The sequence below is a fragment of the Martes martes genome, assembly GCF_963455335.1.
Source record: "Martes martes genome assembly, chromosome: 15".
Taxonomy (NCBI): domain Eukaryota; kingdom Metazoa; phylum Chordata; class Mammalia; order Carnivora; family Mustelidae; genus Martes; species Martes martes.
This window is the reverse complement of record NC_137903.1, coordinates 46,237,541-46,253,502: the sequence shown is the minus strand read 5'-3', so window position 1 is coordinate 46,253,502 and position 15,962 is coordinate 46,237,541. Positions and strand designations below refer to the sequence as shown.

The 15,962-nt window shown below is 38.3% G+C and overlaps 1 protein-coding gene across 2 annotated transcripts in view; it reads left to right on the top strand.

The window, feature by feature from the left end:
* The window catches only part of PLA2G4A (phospholipase A2 group IVA), a 165,045-nt gene that overhangs the window by 101,124 nt on the left and 47,959 nt on the right, over window positions 1–15,962 (top strand). For both annotated transcript variants that reach the window (XM_080824658.1, XM_080824659.1), the window contains 3 exons: window positions 5,346–5,482; window positions 13,415–13,637; window positions 14,386–14,500. In XM_080824658.1, the coding sequence (XP_080680784.1) occupies window positions 5,346–5,482; window positions 13,415–13,637; window positions 14,386–14,500 (475 nt within the window). The remainder of the gene's footprint in view (window positions 1–5,345; window positions 5,483–13,414; window positions 13,638–14,385; window positions 14,501–15,962) is intronic.

The window sequence follows — 15,962 nt, the reverse complement described above, 5'->3', positions numbered from 1 at the left end:
TCGAATCTTTAATAAAAAAGTGTATACTTACATCGTTTTATAACTCATATTCTGTATGAGTTATAGAATCTGGAGTGTTACTAAGTAGCTAAAGGCCTCAAGGTTGCTAATGCTACCCAGTGCTTCTGCATGTAAGGAAACAGAGTCCAAGGAGGATTTTTCTTTGCCCTGGGTCACAAAGTTAGTTATAGGGAAAGCTTTCAGAGATCATGGAGCAGAGGGAATTAAAAGCTTTGGAGGCTAACAGATCCAGCTTTGAGTCCACAGAACATTACTTTCTAGCTTTGTGATACAGAAAAATTAACTTCCTTATGTTTCGATTATTTTATCTTTAAAATGTCACTGTGAAAATTAGTTGTGAAAATTAAATGGTATACATTAAACAGATTAATTCGTGTGTAGTAAATACAGATGAGAATTATAATCTACACAGTCATTCAAATATTTGATTATTCCATTTTTATGTACAAGTATCTGATATTTCTTTCACCTGCTAGCAGCTCAGATATCTGACTTGAAAATCTTACCTGAAAATTCTAAGAATTTACTGTAAAGCAGTAATGAAAACAATGGGTTATATAAGTAACAAATTCCAGTTTCGTAAGTGGCTATCTCCAGAAAATTCCTAACAACATAGATATTCGTTAAGTATGTGTTGGGCTAGTGGCTTATGAAGGAGGACATCTGGGGAGCTGTTTTTTCAGGATTAGAGAAAGTCTTATGTTCAGTCTTCCAACTTTTCTCATTAAATCTGACTGAACAACAGTGCAGTTCTGTGTTGCGTGTTGAACAGTGAGATGTGTTACTAACAATTTTCTTACTCTAAACTATCTGATTTGTATTGGATTTAACGTTATTTTCAACAATGCAGCATTACAAGTAACCAAATCAACAGGCTCAAATGCCCCTACGTGATTTTTGAATATAAACAGTCTTCCTCCTTCTATAATATCAACCCAAATACTTTTTTTCCGCATGAAGCTCTTCTTAATCCTATTTTTTCCTGACTCCCTAGAGTGCTGTTGCATTGTCACATGTCCTTTGCAGCTTATGAGTGTCTTGGCTTGATCTGAGGCTCAGTGCTTCACAACAGGAAATGTTCACTGTTACTACTACATTGTCCGTAAATTCAAGTCTTCCTTCAAGGCCTAATTCAAACGCTTCCTCCTTCTAACTTCCTGTCTGGCTTGCTTAACAGCTGCTCTGACAGCTATTACTGTATTGTGCTCTGTTCACCTGCTTTATAATCCACTTCTGTTTCCTATCCTAGCTTTCTTTCCCCTCCAGACAGGTTTTGAAGAACGTAGGTATTTTATGTTATTTGCAATTTAAACATGTATGATGGAAAGCATTCTGTACATCTAACCATGCACAGGTTCAAAGCCATGTAACTTGCTCCATTGTAGCGAATGCTGGAGCGTGTTTTCGTGGATGAGGTCTGCAACCTGCATCTAATTAGGACGGGGCCACTCGATATTAGAGAAGAACCCTGGATTAGGAAATTAGTCCTAGACCTAACTTCTACAGACTTCCTTTTCTAGATGTAAAAGTTCTATAGTTTTTTTGGTCTTTCTGGTTCTAGAATAATAATTCCATGGATAGATGTATTTGTCACATTGGTCAGTGAACACCCAGGGATCCGGATGCAAGTACTTGGGACAGAGCGTGTTCATGGCGTGTATTCTGCATTTCTGAGACCGAGTGCACTGTTTCTTCTTCAGCTGATCCCATGCCCTGGGGTTCTTCTGGGTCATGACAGTATCATCTAATGAGAGCAAAACTAGAAACCCTACCAGTCTGACCACCCTGCTTCCCCTTTTATGCCTACAGTGGATCCGTCACCAGATTCTTCTTGTAAATGTGTCTTGATTCTGTTTCTCTCCTCCTAAGCTTTGCTCTAGAGGTAGAACAAAGGAGGAGTTGTCTCCCATTCATGCCTCCAAAGAAATGAAAACCATGACTATTGGAGATAAGATAGAACTGTTAACAGTGGCCCCCGAGTGGCTCAGTTGGTTGAGGGTCTGACTCTTGATCTCAGGGTCTTGAGTTCAAGCCCCACATTGGGCATGGAACTCACTTTAAAAAAAAAAAAAAAAAAGACCTGGCAAAAGTACTTGAGCTTATCTCTGCCTATGCACTCTGTGATCTGTGATTTGTATGTTTATTCTGCAAATGAGACTTGGTCACAAATATTGAAAATAAAACCTGTTAATAGTACGACAATTTTGATTTCACTCCAGTCTGTACTCCAGTCAGAACATCCCTACTCACTCCAGCTTCTGCTTTTCCACCCCTGTGGATTTCTTTCTTCACTTTGTTTCTTATAAAGCTTTGAACAGCTTCGTGATCTAATATCTTTGCTCCATCTTTGCTCAGTCTTCAATCTCGAACTTTCTTTTGCTAATAATTATTATTGGGAAACAGCATCAAACAAAAGACACTCTTCTTCCCAGCAATCTGACTTTCCTTTCACATCAGCCTCTGTCCATCCAGTAAGTATTTCCATCTATCCACTCCCTGTTCCCTTGACTGTCTCCACCCCCACCCTCCCCCCATCCTCAACAGGCTCAGAATTTTCCTGGAAGATGTTGGATTGTACTCACCACATGCCTGATAATTCTGGAGCAGTGGTTATTAAACTTTTTGGTCTCATAAATCCATTATACTTAAAAAATATAAGGAACTTTTAAGAGAGGGACACCTAGGTGGCTCAGTGGGTTAAGCCTCTGCCTTCGGCTCAGGTCATGATCTCAGGGTCCTGGGATAGAGCCCTGCATTGGGCTCTCTGCTCAGCAGAGAGTCTGCTTCCCTTCCTCTCTCTCTGCCTGCCTCTCTGCCTACTTGTGATCTCTCTCTCTGTCAAATAAATAAATAAAATCTTTAAAAAAAAAAAAAAAACTTCTGGGGACACCTGGGTGGCTCAGTTGGTTAAGCGACTGCCTTCGGCTCAGGTCATGATCCTGGAGTCCTGGGATGGAGTCCCACATCGGGCTCTCTGCTCAGCGGGGAGTCTGCTTCTCCCTCTCCTACTCCCCTTCTCATGCTCTCTCTGTCGCTCTCATTCTCTCTCTCTCTCAAATAAATAAAATCCTTAAAAAAAAAAAAAAAACTTCTAAGAGGTTTTATTTATATAGGTTATATCTATGAATATCTACCATATGAAAAATGAAAGCTGAGAAAACTTATTAAAATACATACTTATTGGGGCGCCTGGGTGGCTCAGTGGGTTAAAGCCGCTGCCTTCGGCTCGGGTCATGATCCCAGCGTCCTGGGATCGAGCCCCACATCGGGCTCTCTGCTCAGCAGGGAGCCTGCTTCCTCCCTTCTCTCTCTGCCTGCCTCTCTGCCTACTTGTGATCTGTCTGTCAAATAAATAAATAAAATCTTTAAAAAATAAAATAAAATAAAATACATACTTATTTTCTGTAAGTCCTTGTCATATTAATATAAAATGACATTTTATGAATATAACCGTATTTTCAGGAACATAAAAAGGGTGAGAAGGGCAGCATTTCTTTACATCTTTATAAGTATCTCTGTTGTTTGACTTAACAGACAGCAGCTGGATTCTTGTTATCTGCTTTTGAATTCAATCTCTTGCTGTATCACACATCCTATAATTTCTAGAAAACTCCTTCATAGACTCATGAAGTAATGAGAATGAACAAAGACAAATAACATCTTACTGTTTTCGTGAAAATAGTTTTGACCTTGTAGACACCCAGACAGCTGTGTGCACTTTGAGAACTATGCCCTAGGGTATAGAGTAACCACCAGCTCTCTTGAGCAATAATGGTTCAGGACCACAGAGAAAATGACAATCTCTCCCTCGGCAAACACACACTTGTATTTTAGTCATGTTGCAGACAGCCTTTTCTTCTCTCCTGCAAAAACTCTTTGTTGACTCATGTTGCTTCCATTTCCAAAACAGCCTCCTTCCCTGCCCTCGTCCCTCCCTGTTGAATAACTGTGCATCTTTAAAATTAAGCTCAGGTTTCTTTTTAATTTATGAAGCTTTCTCCACCACTTCAGTTTCTCTGATTGGAATTGACCACATCTTCTGGACCTCATGGACGCCTAGCCTGTAGCCCTTTATTTTAGGAAGACGTATTAGCATGAGCCTGGATATAAGAGCTTGGGGTTTAATTCCTGACTGCTGTTTACTGATTGCGTGACCCTGAGCAAGTCTTCAAGGTTTCTTGGTCCCTCACCCATTAAAATAAACACTTCATAGGGATTTTGTGAAGATTAAATGGAACAATTTCTTGGGCGCCTGGGTGGCTCAGTTGGTTAACCATCTGCCTTCGGCTCAGGTCATGATCTCAGGGTTCTGGGATCGAGCCCCATGGTGGACTCCCTGCTCAGCAGGGAGTCTGCTTCTCCCTCTCCCTCTGCCCCTCCCCCACCTTGTGCATGTGCGCGCGTGCTCTCTCTCTCTCTAAGAGCTCAACAAATGTCATCTATCCCTATTTTTATTATTGTCATAATAATTATTTTTTTGAAGATTTTACTTACTTATTTGGGAGAGAGAAAGTGAGAGAGAGGAAGAGAGAGCATGAGCAGGGGTCGGGGAGGAGGGGGAGAGGGAGAAGCAGACTCCACACTGAGCATGGAGCTGGACCTAGGACTTGATCCTGGGACTCTGGGATTATTACCTGAGCTGAAGGCAGATACTTAACCAACTGAGCTACCCAGGCGCCCATATCGTCATAATTACTATTACATTTCTGCCTCACTTAAACTATATTCCCTGGATCTACTTGTGATGCTTGAAAGATAGAGACCACTCAGTCAGATTTATTTAATAGATTAAAGAATAAATAGATTCTGTAGCTCTTGTCATTTTTAATAGTGTATATTTTTAAGTGAGTCAACATAAAGGAGCAGTTAAGAATTCTGGACCAAGAGGGCATAGTGCTTACTTAACTCCAGATTATCAGCAAATAGATTTTACATAGGTAATATCAGCATTTTAGAACTTCCATCTACAAAATGAGCAAAGACATTTTTGCTCACTTCACAGGATTTTTGAGAGAATCCCCCCCCCAAAAAAGTGCACTGAAAAGCAAGCCAAAAACTGCAAAGGGTTAAGCTAATACAGAGTTATGGTTGTTATTTCTAAATAGAGTTAGTTGGTATTTTAGTCACATCTGCTTTCTAATAGACATTAATTCTTAATTTTCTTATATGAAACATTTTCTTTTAAAGAAAATAGATATATTATCAAGGTATGAGTGAACTACAATTCTTTATTACCAAATGTGGAGCACATAACATGAAAATTGAAACTAAAAGGGAATGTATTTTATGACTTTACAAATGATCTCTGTGTTTCATCACTCCAGGTGCCTGTGGTGGCCATATTGGGCTCAGGTGGAGGCTTTCGAGCCATGGTCGGTTTCTCAGGTGTGATCAAGGCGCTGTATGAAGCAGGAATTTTAGATTGTGCTACCTACATTGCTGGTCTTTCTGGCTCCACATGGTTAGTATGCATTTTAAATCTTAGTTATATCATGCTAAATGTTTAGGGTTTATCTACCTCAAACCTTAGAAAAGAAAGGAGGATTTAGAAAACTGAACCTTAATTTCAAATTATTGAAGTGTTCCAGTTTGATGCTTAAAAATGTTTCTTAAAAATGTATTTCAAGGCAAATTCATACGTAATGATGACCCTTATCATAAATTTACTCCTTTTAAGCTGATTTGTAACTTAAAATGTAGTTAAACATAAAATTAAAAAAATGGATCAATTGAAATTCTATATAAATATCACAGAGGTGAAATAACATGCTCCACCCATAATTAATTTAATCTTCCTATAATTTGCTGATTTGTAATCTTTCAGCAATCGTGTCTAAGTCTACATGATTCACTAGGTATTCATTTTCTTCTCTAGGGCAAATAGAAAGAGATGCATGATACCTTAGTATATAGAAGAGGAAAAACAACTTTTGAATGTAGAAATGGAATGTTTCACTGATTCGCATCTGATTATCAAATTAATCCTTTATATGCACTTAAGCTCAGCTAAATTTGGAGAGAGACATAAAACATCTGTACATAAAACATTTCTACACCATAGCTTTGTCTTTTCACAAACATTTATGAAACATGTTCAAAGAATCTACCTTGTACTTTTTAGTTTGCCTGACCCACAGAAGCACATTGAAAATCAAATATTAGAAAAAAAAGAAAAGAAAAGAAAATATTAGTTCTTCCTCAAATGTCTCAACTGTGAGTGTCACCTTATTACAAAATGCCTGACTTTGACTTACAAGTCTTTTTAATCATTCAGCCATAGTAAAGTTCATCTGTCATGATGCTATATTATATATGTCAAGCATTTGAAGATTTCTATACCTTCTCATCCTATGAGATGGTTCCGAGTTTTTTCATTTTCAGCCAAAGAAAATTTGACTCGGAAGCCAAGGGATTTGTCCAAGATCACTAGCAGAACCAGCACATAAAGTCAGGCTTTTGATCCCCTAGTCTAGGATTCTTGGAACTAAACCGTAACCTTTTCTTGGACAGCTGTATGTTCTACATAGAAATTCACATATAAAGAAAGTATAGTTCTTAAATATTTAAGAAACTTAAATATCTTAAATCTTAAATATCAGATTCTTTAACTAAGAAACAAAAACTTAGAATGATGATTGCCACCTTCTTTCTTTGTACCCTCAAAATGATTTATCTCTTTTGAAAGAAGGGTGTAGCCCATTACTATTCTTTCCCTTGAAGGAAAGAGCAGGCACCTGCCTGTTTAATGAGTAATATGACAGAAAAACTTGGACCCTTAGATTAATTTGCCTACTCGAGCATTTTGTTATTATTCTTTGAGTGGTTTTTCTTCTCTGAACTCATTATTTGTTAGATTCCTGTGGTCCATCACCGACTAATACGTTGCAAGAAGCTTATTTCCTTAAACTCACCTAATAAAGACAGAACAGGTATGATTTGGGGTGCTGACTTGAGGGTGTAATAGTGTGTGTTTATTAGGCTGCAGTCATTGCTTTAGTTATGGATTTGGGGCAGCATCTTAGATTCTCCTGTCAAGGTTCTAAAAACAAGTCCTGCAAAGTGTAATTAAGAGAATTTTAGATGTTACAGGCTAATCATTTAAATATCACAGGCCACACATTTATACGTACATAAACTTCTGCTCTATCCTTCATTGCCTAATTTCTCCAAGATTAGCCTTCCCTTATTTATTCCATTTCCTTCAAGGCCACTCATTCCTAAAAGCCTTAACCATAGATTTTCACCCGGCAACCACCTAATTTCCAAATATAATGGTGTCTTTTGAAGTTTTTTTCCTCCTTGACTCTTTGGTGGAGTCCAGGAGGATAAATTTCGGGGCTGAGACATTTCACACAGTAACTATCCCTCTTTCAATTCCCTTCTCTTCTGCCTTTTGGGTTTTATTTCATCCTTTCTGACTGCTCTGTCCTCCATAATGTCTTTACAATTTTCACTGCTTTACTCCTTAAGGTGAGCTTTCCTCCAAGACCTCTCTTTTGTTCTGTTGTATCTACACACCACTTCCCTTGGCAATTTCATCCGCTTCTACTACCTCAGTTATTACCATCAATAATTTAGTTCACGGGACTCTAGAACATCCCGAAAGCTAATGGACCAAAAAAGGAAAGACAATACAAAGTAGCTGTCGGAGAAGAGAATCAAGTAAAAGATGACCCAGAGGTCAGGGGTGGAGAGTACTTCAAGAAGTAGTGGGTCTTTTAATAGAATGAAACATCTGTGAATAGCTTAGCTTAGAACTGGGCTTGGAAATCCTTACTGGTTTTAACAAGAATCACTGAAGTAAATAAAGAGCACTTTTGATCATGAAATTGCAAATAAGAAGTGAAGAGAAGATGAAAGAAAGAGCGGGGGTGGGAGTGGGGTGGGTAAACCTACTAGGAAATGTCTAATCTTTCAAGAAAGGGAATATAGGACTCAGGAAAGTATCTTGGTTTGGTTTTGTTTCCAGAATTTAGAAATTTGTGTAGAAGTCTGAGGTAAAGGAAACAGTGTAGACGGATAGATGAAAGATAAAGAAATAGATGCTTCATGGATAGAAAAAGATTCAGACCGAGACAGGACAGGACAAGATTAAAAAAAAGCACAAGTGAAAGCTGTTCATCGTGGAGAGGAGAGATACTTCCTGAGACAGAAGAAAAGGTGGTCTGATGATTCATATTAATTTTCTCTTGAAGAGTATAGGTGAGAAGGTAAAAAAGTTCAAAGGAAGGAATTCAGAAAGACTTGGATAAACAAATTACACTCTTGTGTTGTGTAAGTTTTTATGTTCTGTTGACACATGACCATTACTTGGCACAAATGAGGTAATACGGAAATATTTGGAGAAGCCCTGGACCTCCCAAAAAGTTTCTGTGATCACAAAAGAGAATTTTATGTAGGACAAAGCCTTCCCTTGTAACTGTTACTAACTTTAGGGCAATTATTTCTGAAATTATTTTTGTATGATACTTATTATTCATTGCTTGTATTAGCCAACCAGTCAGCACAACTCTCTTCCCCAGTACAGCTTCATTTGTAGAATCCTGAGGGGTTAAAGGGTCTTGACTACCATGTTTGTATGGCATTACCATCTAAAGAAAATTGAGAGCAGCTCTCCATCTGTAACCATGGGGCTCAATTCATTAAACTGACTGAAATGGAATTCAAGAATGAGAACTTTCAGTTGGACAGTCTGAAGAATTCCTGCCGCACTGAAAAATGAAACAATTTTAGGAGACGTTGCCTCATAAGAGGTGATAGACTGAAAGATCAAGATGGAAGTTAGAGAAAATACGTTGTTTGGCACGGGGGGTGGGGGGGGTGGAACTGTGCTTGTCTTGTTCTTTAGTGGGGCTCTCCAACTTATCACATATTTAATGACTGAAGATTTGCAAAAGTAACCATTTTGAGGGGGAAATGAATCTAGAGATTTCTTTAGAGGTTTAGGTTATTTACAAATGTCAAGTCCCAAAAAATGCTTTTGAGGCTTGGCTTTTGACACTTATTAGGCATGGAAGTTCTATATGTTTACCCCTGAGGATGCTGATTCGGCAAGTCCTTAGAGGTCTGGTACTGGTATTTTAAAACATTGGCTGTGTGATTTGGAAGAAGGGATTGTACTGAGAATTCCTTGTGGGATTTTTTTTTTTTTTAGATTTTATTTATTTATTTGAGAGCAAGAGCGTACGCACATGTGAGTGAGCACATGTTTGGGCAGGTGGGGGGAGGGGAAGGGAAAAGGGAGAGGGACAAGCAGACTGCACTGAGCGTAGAGCCTACAAGGGCTCAGTCTCACAACCCTGAGATCATGAGCTGAGGCAAACTCAAGGGTGGGACAGTTGTTCAACTGCCTGAGCCACCCAGGAACTCTTCCTTGTGGACTTTTGACATGATTTAGCTATTAACATTTCACACTTAGCCTAGAATGCATTCATATGAGAGAATGATGTGTCCCCATCATATAAATGTGTCGAAAAATTAGAGGCAGATATTTTCAGATTTACAGAGAAATAATTTGAGGATCATTTCGTTCATTACTTAACTATTTATAGAGGCCCTGCTGTGTCTAAGACACTTAGTTGTATAAATTTGATTGGTATAATTAGGAGTCATGTATTAGTAAAGAGATGAAAATTAAGGCTGAACTATGGACTTCAGAATTGGAGGATTGGAGTGATGTCTATATGTGCTTTAGATGGTAGCATGTCCACAGAAGCTAGTAATAGCTGAATCTTGCCTTGGTGTCACCAAGGAAACATAGAAAGCTATTTAAAGAAAATTGGCCATTGCCTCTATCGCTCCATCTTTAGCTTCACCAAAGCAAAAACTCAGGTCTCAGATGTCACCACAATGACACCATGAAAGGTCTGTCCAACTCACGCTCGCGAATTCTAAGGAATATGGTGTCATAAATGCTGAACAAGTGGAGAACATTAACCTGGTGCCAGTGTTTGAGGTATTCTAGGTCTCTGACTGGGGCTTGTATCTCCTCAAGCCAATTGCTTCATGATAGGAAAAGAATGAGAGAGGGAAAAGGGGAGAGAGAGATTCCCCCAAGTGAATGACTTTACTTCAAACTTTAGAGGGCAGAACTGGACTACAACCATTCTACGTGGAAAAAAAGAGAGGATTGGGCTGGTATCCATATACATTCTGACCACTTAAAAAAATCAACCGCTGAAGCTGTGATACAAGTCCTAGCTTTTGAGGAGTCCCCCAGCCCCAGAGGGAAGAATTACTTGATCTAAAGCCAATGGCTAACATTGGGAAGAAAGGAAGAGAAGACAAGGGCCTTCGGATCTTGCTGGAGGCAATTCATGGGGGCAGAGGTACTTACTAGAATCTTAAATTGGTTCATTTAAAGACCAGCTAAATATAGATGAGAAGGGACATCTTAAATAATGTCATGAGATTGGAGTAATTATTCTGCTGAACATTTGGAAATGACAACTTCCAATAGCAGAATGATCCTATTATTTCCTTTTTACCTACCTTTTTTTTCTTTTTTTAAAATTTTATTTTAATAAACATATAATGTATTTTTATCCCCAGGGGTACAGGTCTGTGAATCGCCAGGTTTACACATTTCACAGCACTCATCATAGCACATAGCCTCCCCAATGTCCATTTCCCCACCACCCTCTCCCGTCCCCCCTCCCCCCAGCAACCCTCAGTCTGTTTTTTGAGATTGAGTCTTTTATGGTTTGTCTCCCTCCCAATCCCATCTTTTCATTTTTTCTTTTCCTACCTCCCCCCAACCCTCCCGCATTGCATCTCCACTTCCTCATATCAAAGAGATCATATGATAGTTGTCTTTCTCCGATTGACTTATTTCAGTCAGCATAATACCCTCTAGTTCCATCCACGTCGTCGCAAATGGCAAGATTTCATGTCTTTTGATGGCTGCATAGTATTCCATTGTGTATATATACCACCTCTTCTTTATCCATTCATCTGTTGATGGACATCTAGGCTCTTTCCACAGTTTGGCTATTATGGACATTGCTACTATAAACATTCGGGTGCACGTGCCCCTTCAGAGCACCACGTTTGTATCTTTAGGATATATACCCAGTAGTGCAATTGCTGGGTCATAGGGTAGCTCTTTTTGAGGAACCTCCACACTGTTTTCCAGAGTAGTTGCACCCTTTTTACCTACCTTTTTAAAAAAAAATCATTCTGCAGCTAAATTGATTTTAACTGACATTAAGTGTTTGGTTCTTCTCCCTATGTTTACCCAGCTTCATTAAGGAAAGGATTTAATACATGTTATTATAAAGTAGAACTGGATTGCATTCAGTAAAGATAGAAGTGAAAAAATGTAAGTAAATATGTAACTAGAGATTCAATTAAAAATTCATGCTATATAACCTATAACTCTGAGAAGCATGAAACACAGGGTTGGGTTTAAGCTTTCTAAAATCCAAGGCAAAATCCAAACTATGTACCGTGACATAATATAATTTTTAATAAGTTGGGGGAAAGCCAATGGCCCATGGAGGTAGAAATTATTCTTGTTAATGAGAACAGTAAATAACTTCTTCTTAGTGTTAGAGAATGAAGTATATCATGAATAGTTCCAGAACCAACTACTCAGAGCAAAAGATGTTTTATTTTCCTATTTTTTTATGTTCTTAAGTGTAAACCAATACATACCATCAATGTGTGCAATTATTGAAAAGAATGATAAGGTCCAGAAAGTCAGGTCTTCATTGATCTGAATGAATCATGTGATAGACCTTGGAATAACTACAGGAATGGATAGACCCTTTATCTCTCAAACAGTCTAAATTGTATTTTTCTAGATATTTGGTGATTATTCCAGGCTCGAGTTCAGAGTAAATCTTTTTGATTTATCTTTCTCACAAGGTTTTGGGAAATATTAGGATAAAGATCTTTTAAGAAATTTTATTTAAAAAACATGTTTTTCAGAGTATGTGTTCCATGTTAGGTCTCTCATCAGTCTCCATTTGTTGACTTAAAATTATTCTCAATTTGTCTCCAAAGAACTCTGAATCCAATAAGAAAATTCTAATTTAATGTAAAATGGAAGTAGTTTGGTTTCTAAGAACTGAAATCTTATTTAAGAGATTAAGAAAAAACAATAAAACCTATTGGGGGAGAGGACGCATTTTAAATTCTAGTTCTTTTATTAACTGGGGAATTGTGAACGTTGATTTAAATGCATCAATCCTCTCTTAGAAGAATTGGAAGTTGTTGTGGGTCTTCAAGGCAACGGCTTATGCCCAGTTAGCCAGCACAGGCCTAGGGCATGGCAGGGGCCCATTAAGGGTTAGTTTTTTCCTCTCTCTAAAGGAAAGATAAATCATTGTAATAGATACTTTGATTTGAATGTCAAGGAAACAGGAGATTAAACTATGTGCTATTTTATATACTCTTTGGTTAGATGACGTGGTGGTTATTTCTTTCTTTCATTATTTTGTATTCTCTGTTCAGTAGTTCAAAAAACCATGCTTTCCACATGCCAGACATTTGCTAGTCATTGAGACTAGAGAAGTTGAATAAACAAAGTTTTCCCTGGGGGAGGTCATAATTTAGTAAGGGAGACAGATACACAAAGTCACACTTCATATTCAGTATGGAGAACTACAATACTAGAGATATTGGTGCACGGGAAGGAGGGTGGTCACTGAGTGTTTATTGTCTAAATATCAAACACCAGGGTAGTGTCTACTGATTTCCAGTTTCATTAGAAGTGGTCAAATGGCTGTTGGCCAAAAATCTCCACAAGAAAGCATTTACCTCAAAGACTTCTTTCTCTCCAGGAGTTCACCATCCCATTTGGATGCACAGAAATTCTGAGACCTGTAATTCTCAAGACTTAGGATTCTGCCCAGTTTCCAGTGGACGAAACAAACAAATAAACCCCACATTTGTCTGGAAAATTAGGCATTCAGAATAGGTTTGTTAGACAGCAGCACATTTCCTACCTGTAGATAATCATTATGGAAAGTCAGACTATCAGATTACGTGACTACTATTACATCCAGACAAGTCAGCTTGTTTACTTGACTCAAACGTGTTGTTTTCATTGGTCTCTGATAGTCTAATAGGGTTTACCCATTTCTAGAGGCTAAACAGTGCACGGTGTAAGCCTGGCAGGGCGTCCTCCTCTCTGGATTGGGCATGGGAAATCCACTGTTTCCCCTGAGACCTCTCTTTTACTTGGCTTCCATTGTAGACCAGCTCCTTTCTGACCGATACATTCTTTGCCTTAAATGGATTGATATTTTTAGTCAGATAATTAAGTTAATCAACTATTTCTAACATTCTTTTTTTTTTTTTAATTTTTATGACAAAGAGTACCTGCCTTCTTTGGAGACTACCATGCAATGCCCTTTCTCTTCGCTAATCATCTTTTGTTTCTTTACAGGTACATGTCAACCCTCTATTCTCACCCTGATTTTCCACAGAAAGGGCCAGAGGAGATTAATGAAGAACTGATGAAAAACGTTAGCCACAATCCCCTTTTACTTCTCACACCACAGAAAGTTAAAAGATACGTTGAGTCTCTGTGGAAGAAGAAAAGCTCTGGACAGCCTGTCACATTTACCGATATCTTTGGGATGTTAATAGGAGAAACACTAATTCACAATGTAAGCCATGACTCAATCTATGGCCCTTTTAATATAAGTATACCTTGTATGTCATAATGTTTTAATAAAAGAAAATTATGTATTTTGTAAACGTCACTTGACTCAACTGACCCAGTCAACAATGTGTCTTAAGCACATACCCCCGCGCCAGACATAACACTTGTACGTTTCCAGCTAGTGCTTACTCATTCTGTGTAACGGTTTTGATGTATAGTGAACTACTTTTGTATTCTTTTTCTTTGGGAAAAAAAAAAATACACATTTTAACCCTTAACTGGCCACCCAATCAATGGCAGTCTTTAAGATGAATGCAAGTAATATTGTAATGGTAGAGGCAAATGGAGGTTGCCTATAAGAGAGTCAGAAGAGGGAGTGACTCACATGGAAAAAGCCCATTTGGCACATGACTACAGTGTGACTTTCTATGGGAAAATAAAGCGGGGGAGATAGAGTCAGTTCCAGGGAATCCGGGGTCCAAATTATTTTTTCATGGTTTCGTAGCTGCCAAGTTCTTCAGCTCAAACATAGATGTAGCCTTTAAAGTTGTGGGTTTTTTTAGAATGAAGATAATTACCTCCCTAGAGCTTACTTTTGTTATTTATTAGAACCCAGAGATTTCTAGAAAACATAAGACTTATTTTTATTATGAGCATTTTAAGTGTCTCAATTGGAAGTCCTACTTTAAATAGCTTTCTATCTGTGTTTGCTTCTGTATTTAAAATCATGTCTTTATTTCTTCTGTGGACAGAGAATGAACACTACCTTGAGTAGCTTGAAGGAAAAAGTCAATTCTGGTCAATGCCCTTTACCTCTCTTCACCTGTCTCCATGTCAAACCCGATGTTTCAGAGCTAATGTTTGCAGGTATGTAATTTCCTCTTTCAAAACATTTCCTCGAACCTTTGAACCATGGTTTCTTATGATTTTCATTAGAGGAAGGTTATAAGCAATTTTAGTTGTCTGTTTTCATATATTTTCTCTAACATGAAAACATTGGAAGATACAAGAAAATATTAAGCTAGATGATTTTCTCGTTGTGGGGAATATTCCATGAAGTTAGTAACCTATACTTCTTCATTTAAATTAGTGAAATAGAAACTATAAAAAGTCATGACTGCAATATCAATTTCCTCATTTCTCAGGGGCTTTTAACAAAATAGTGTGCCTAGTGCTTCTAGGCCATGCATATTATTTTGCTTACTGCTGCTGTTTTCATTAAATAGGGTAATATGATGTATGTTTATCATTCAGAACCCTATTGTAATTTTTATAATACGGTACTTAAAAGGTACTAGTCTGTGCTTGGGGCAGCTGGTGAACAAAATGCCTCGTTTTGTTAAATCTCAAATGTAAATATTTGTTTCTTCTGTGGCTCTGCTGCTTGTTGGGCGCTCTCAAAGCCTGTGATCTCATGCTTCTGGGGGCCTTTGGCAGTCCTAATCTGCAGTGTGGAAGCACTTCTCACTATAGCTGGTAGGGTTCATATTTTTAGGAAAAGGACCTCAGGGAAATCAGTCACACCATAAGCTTAAAAGAAAAGAAAAATTGTGCATGGCATGTAAATAACAGATTTACATCCAGAATCCTTTTCCAATTTTACAAAGCCTTACTTTTTTCAACTGACCACTCTTAGGCAAGAAGAATTTTGGAAAAGAAAATTTTTTTTTAAGATTTTATTTATTTATTTGACAGAGAGAGAGACAGCAAGAGAAGGAACACAAGCCAGGGGAGAGGGAGAACCAGGCTTCCTGCTGAGCAGGGAGCCTGATGTGGAGCTCGATCCCAGGACTCTGGAGTCATGACTTGAGCTGAAGGCAGGCACTTAGCAACTGAGCCACCCAAGCTCCCCTTGAAAATTATTTATAAAAAGCAGTGCAGCTGGAATGCATCCATTCAACTGTTTACCGGTTATATTGACTAAAAACCATCATGCTGATGGTTCAGAAATCACTTAACGTATTGATTAGCTTACTTAACTTTTGCTACAGCTCAGGAAGTGAGGTATTTTTAGCTCTGTTTCATAGACAAAAAAGAACAAAACCTCAGAAAGATTAAATGATTTGCACATTGCCACACAGAAAGTAAGTAGCAGAGCTGAGATTTATTCTCGAAAATCCTTTGTTTTATGAAAATACTGGCTTCTCTGGTTACTGACTGTGTAGAACGTAGTAAGCCAGGTGCTAAGCATGAACTCCCCTCCCCCACCACAGTATATTGCCCCCATTCTATGAGGCCTTATAATCTGAAAGATTTACAATAATTATTAAAGAAGCGAAGGCCCAAGAAAGAAGTTACTCTGCATTGTTCCTTGACCAAGACACATGAT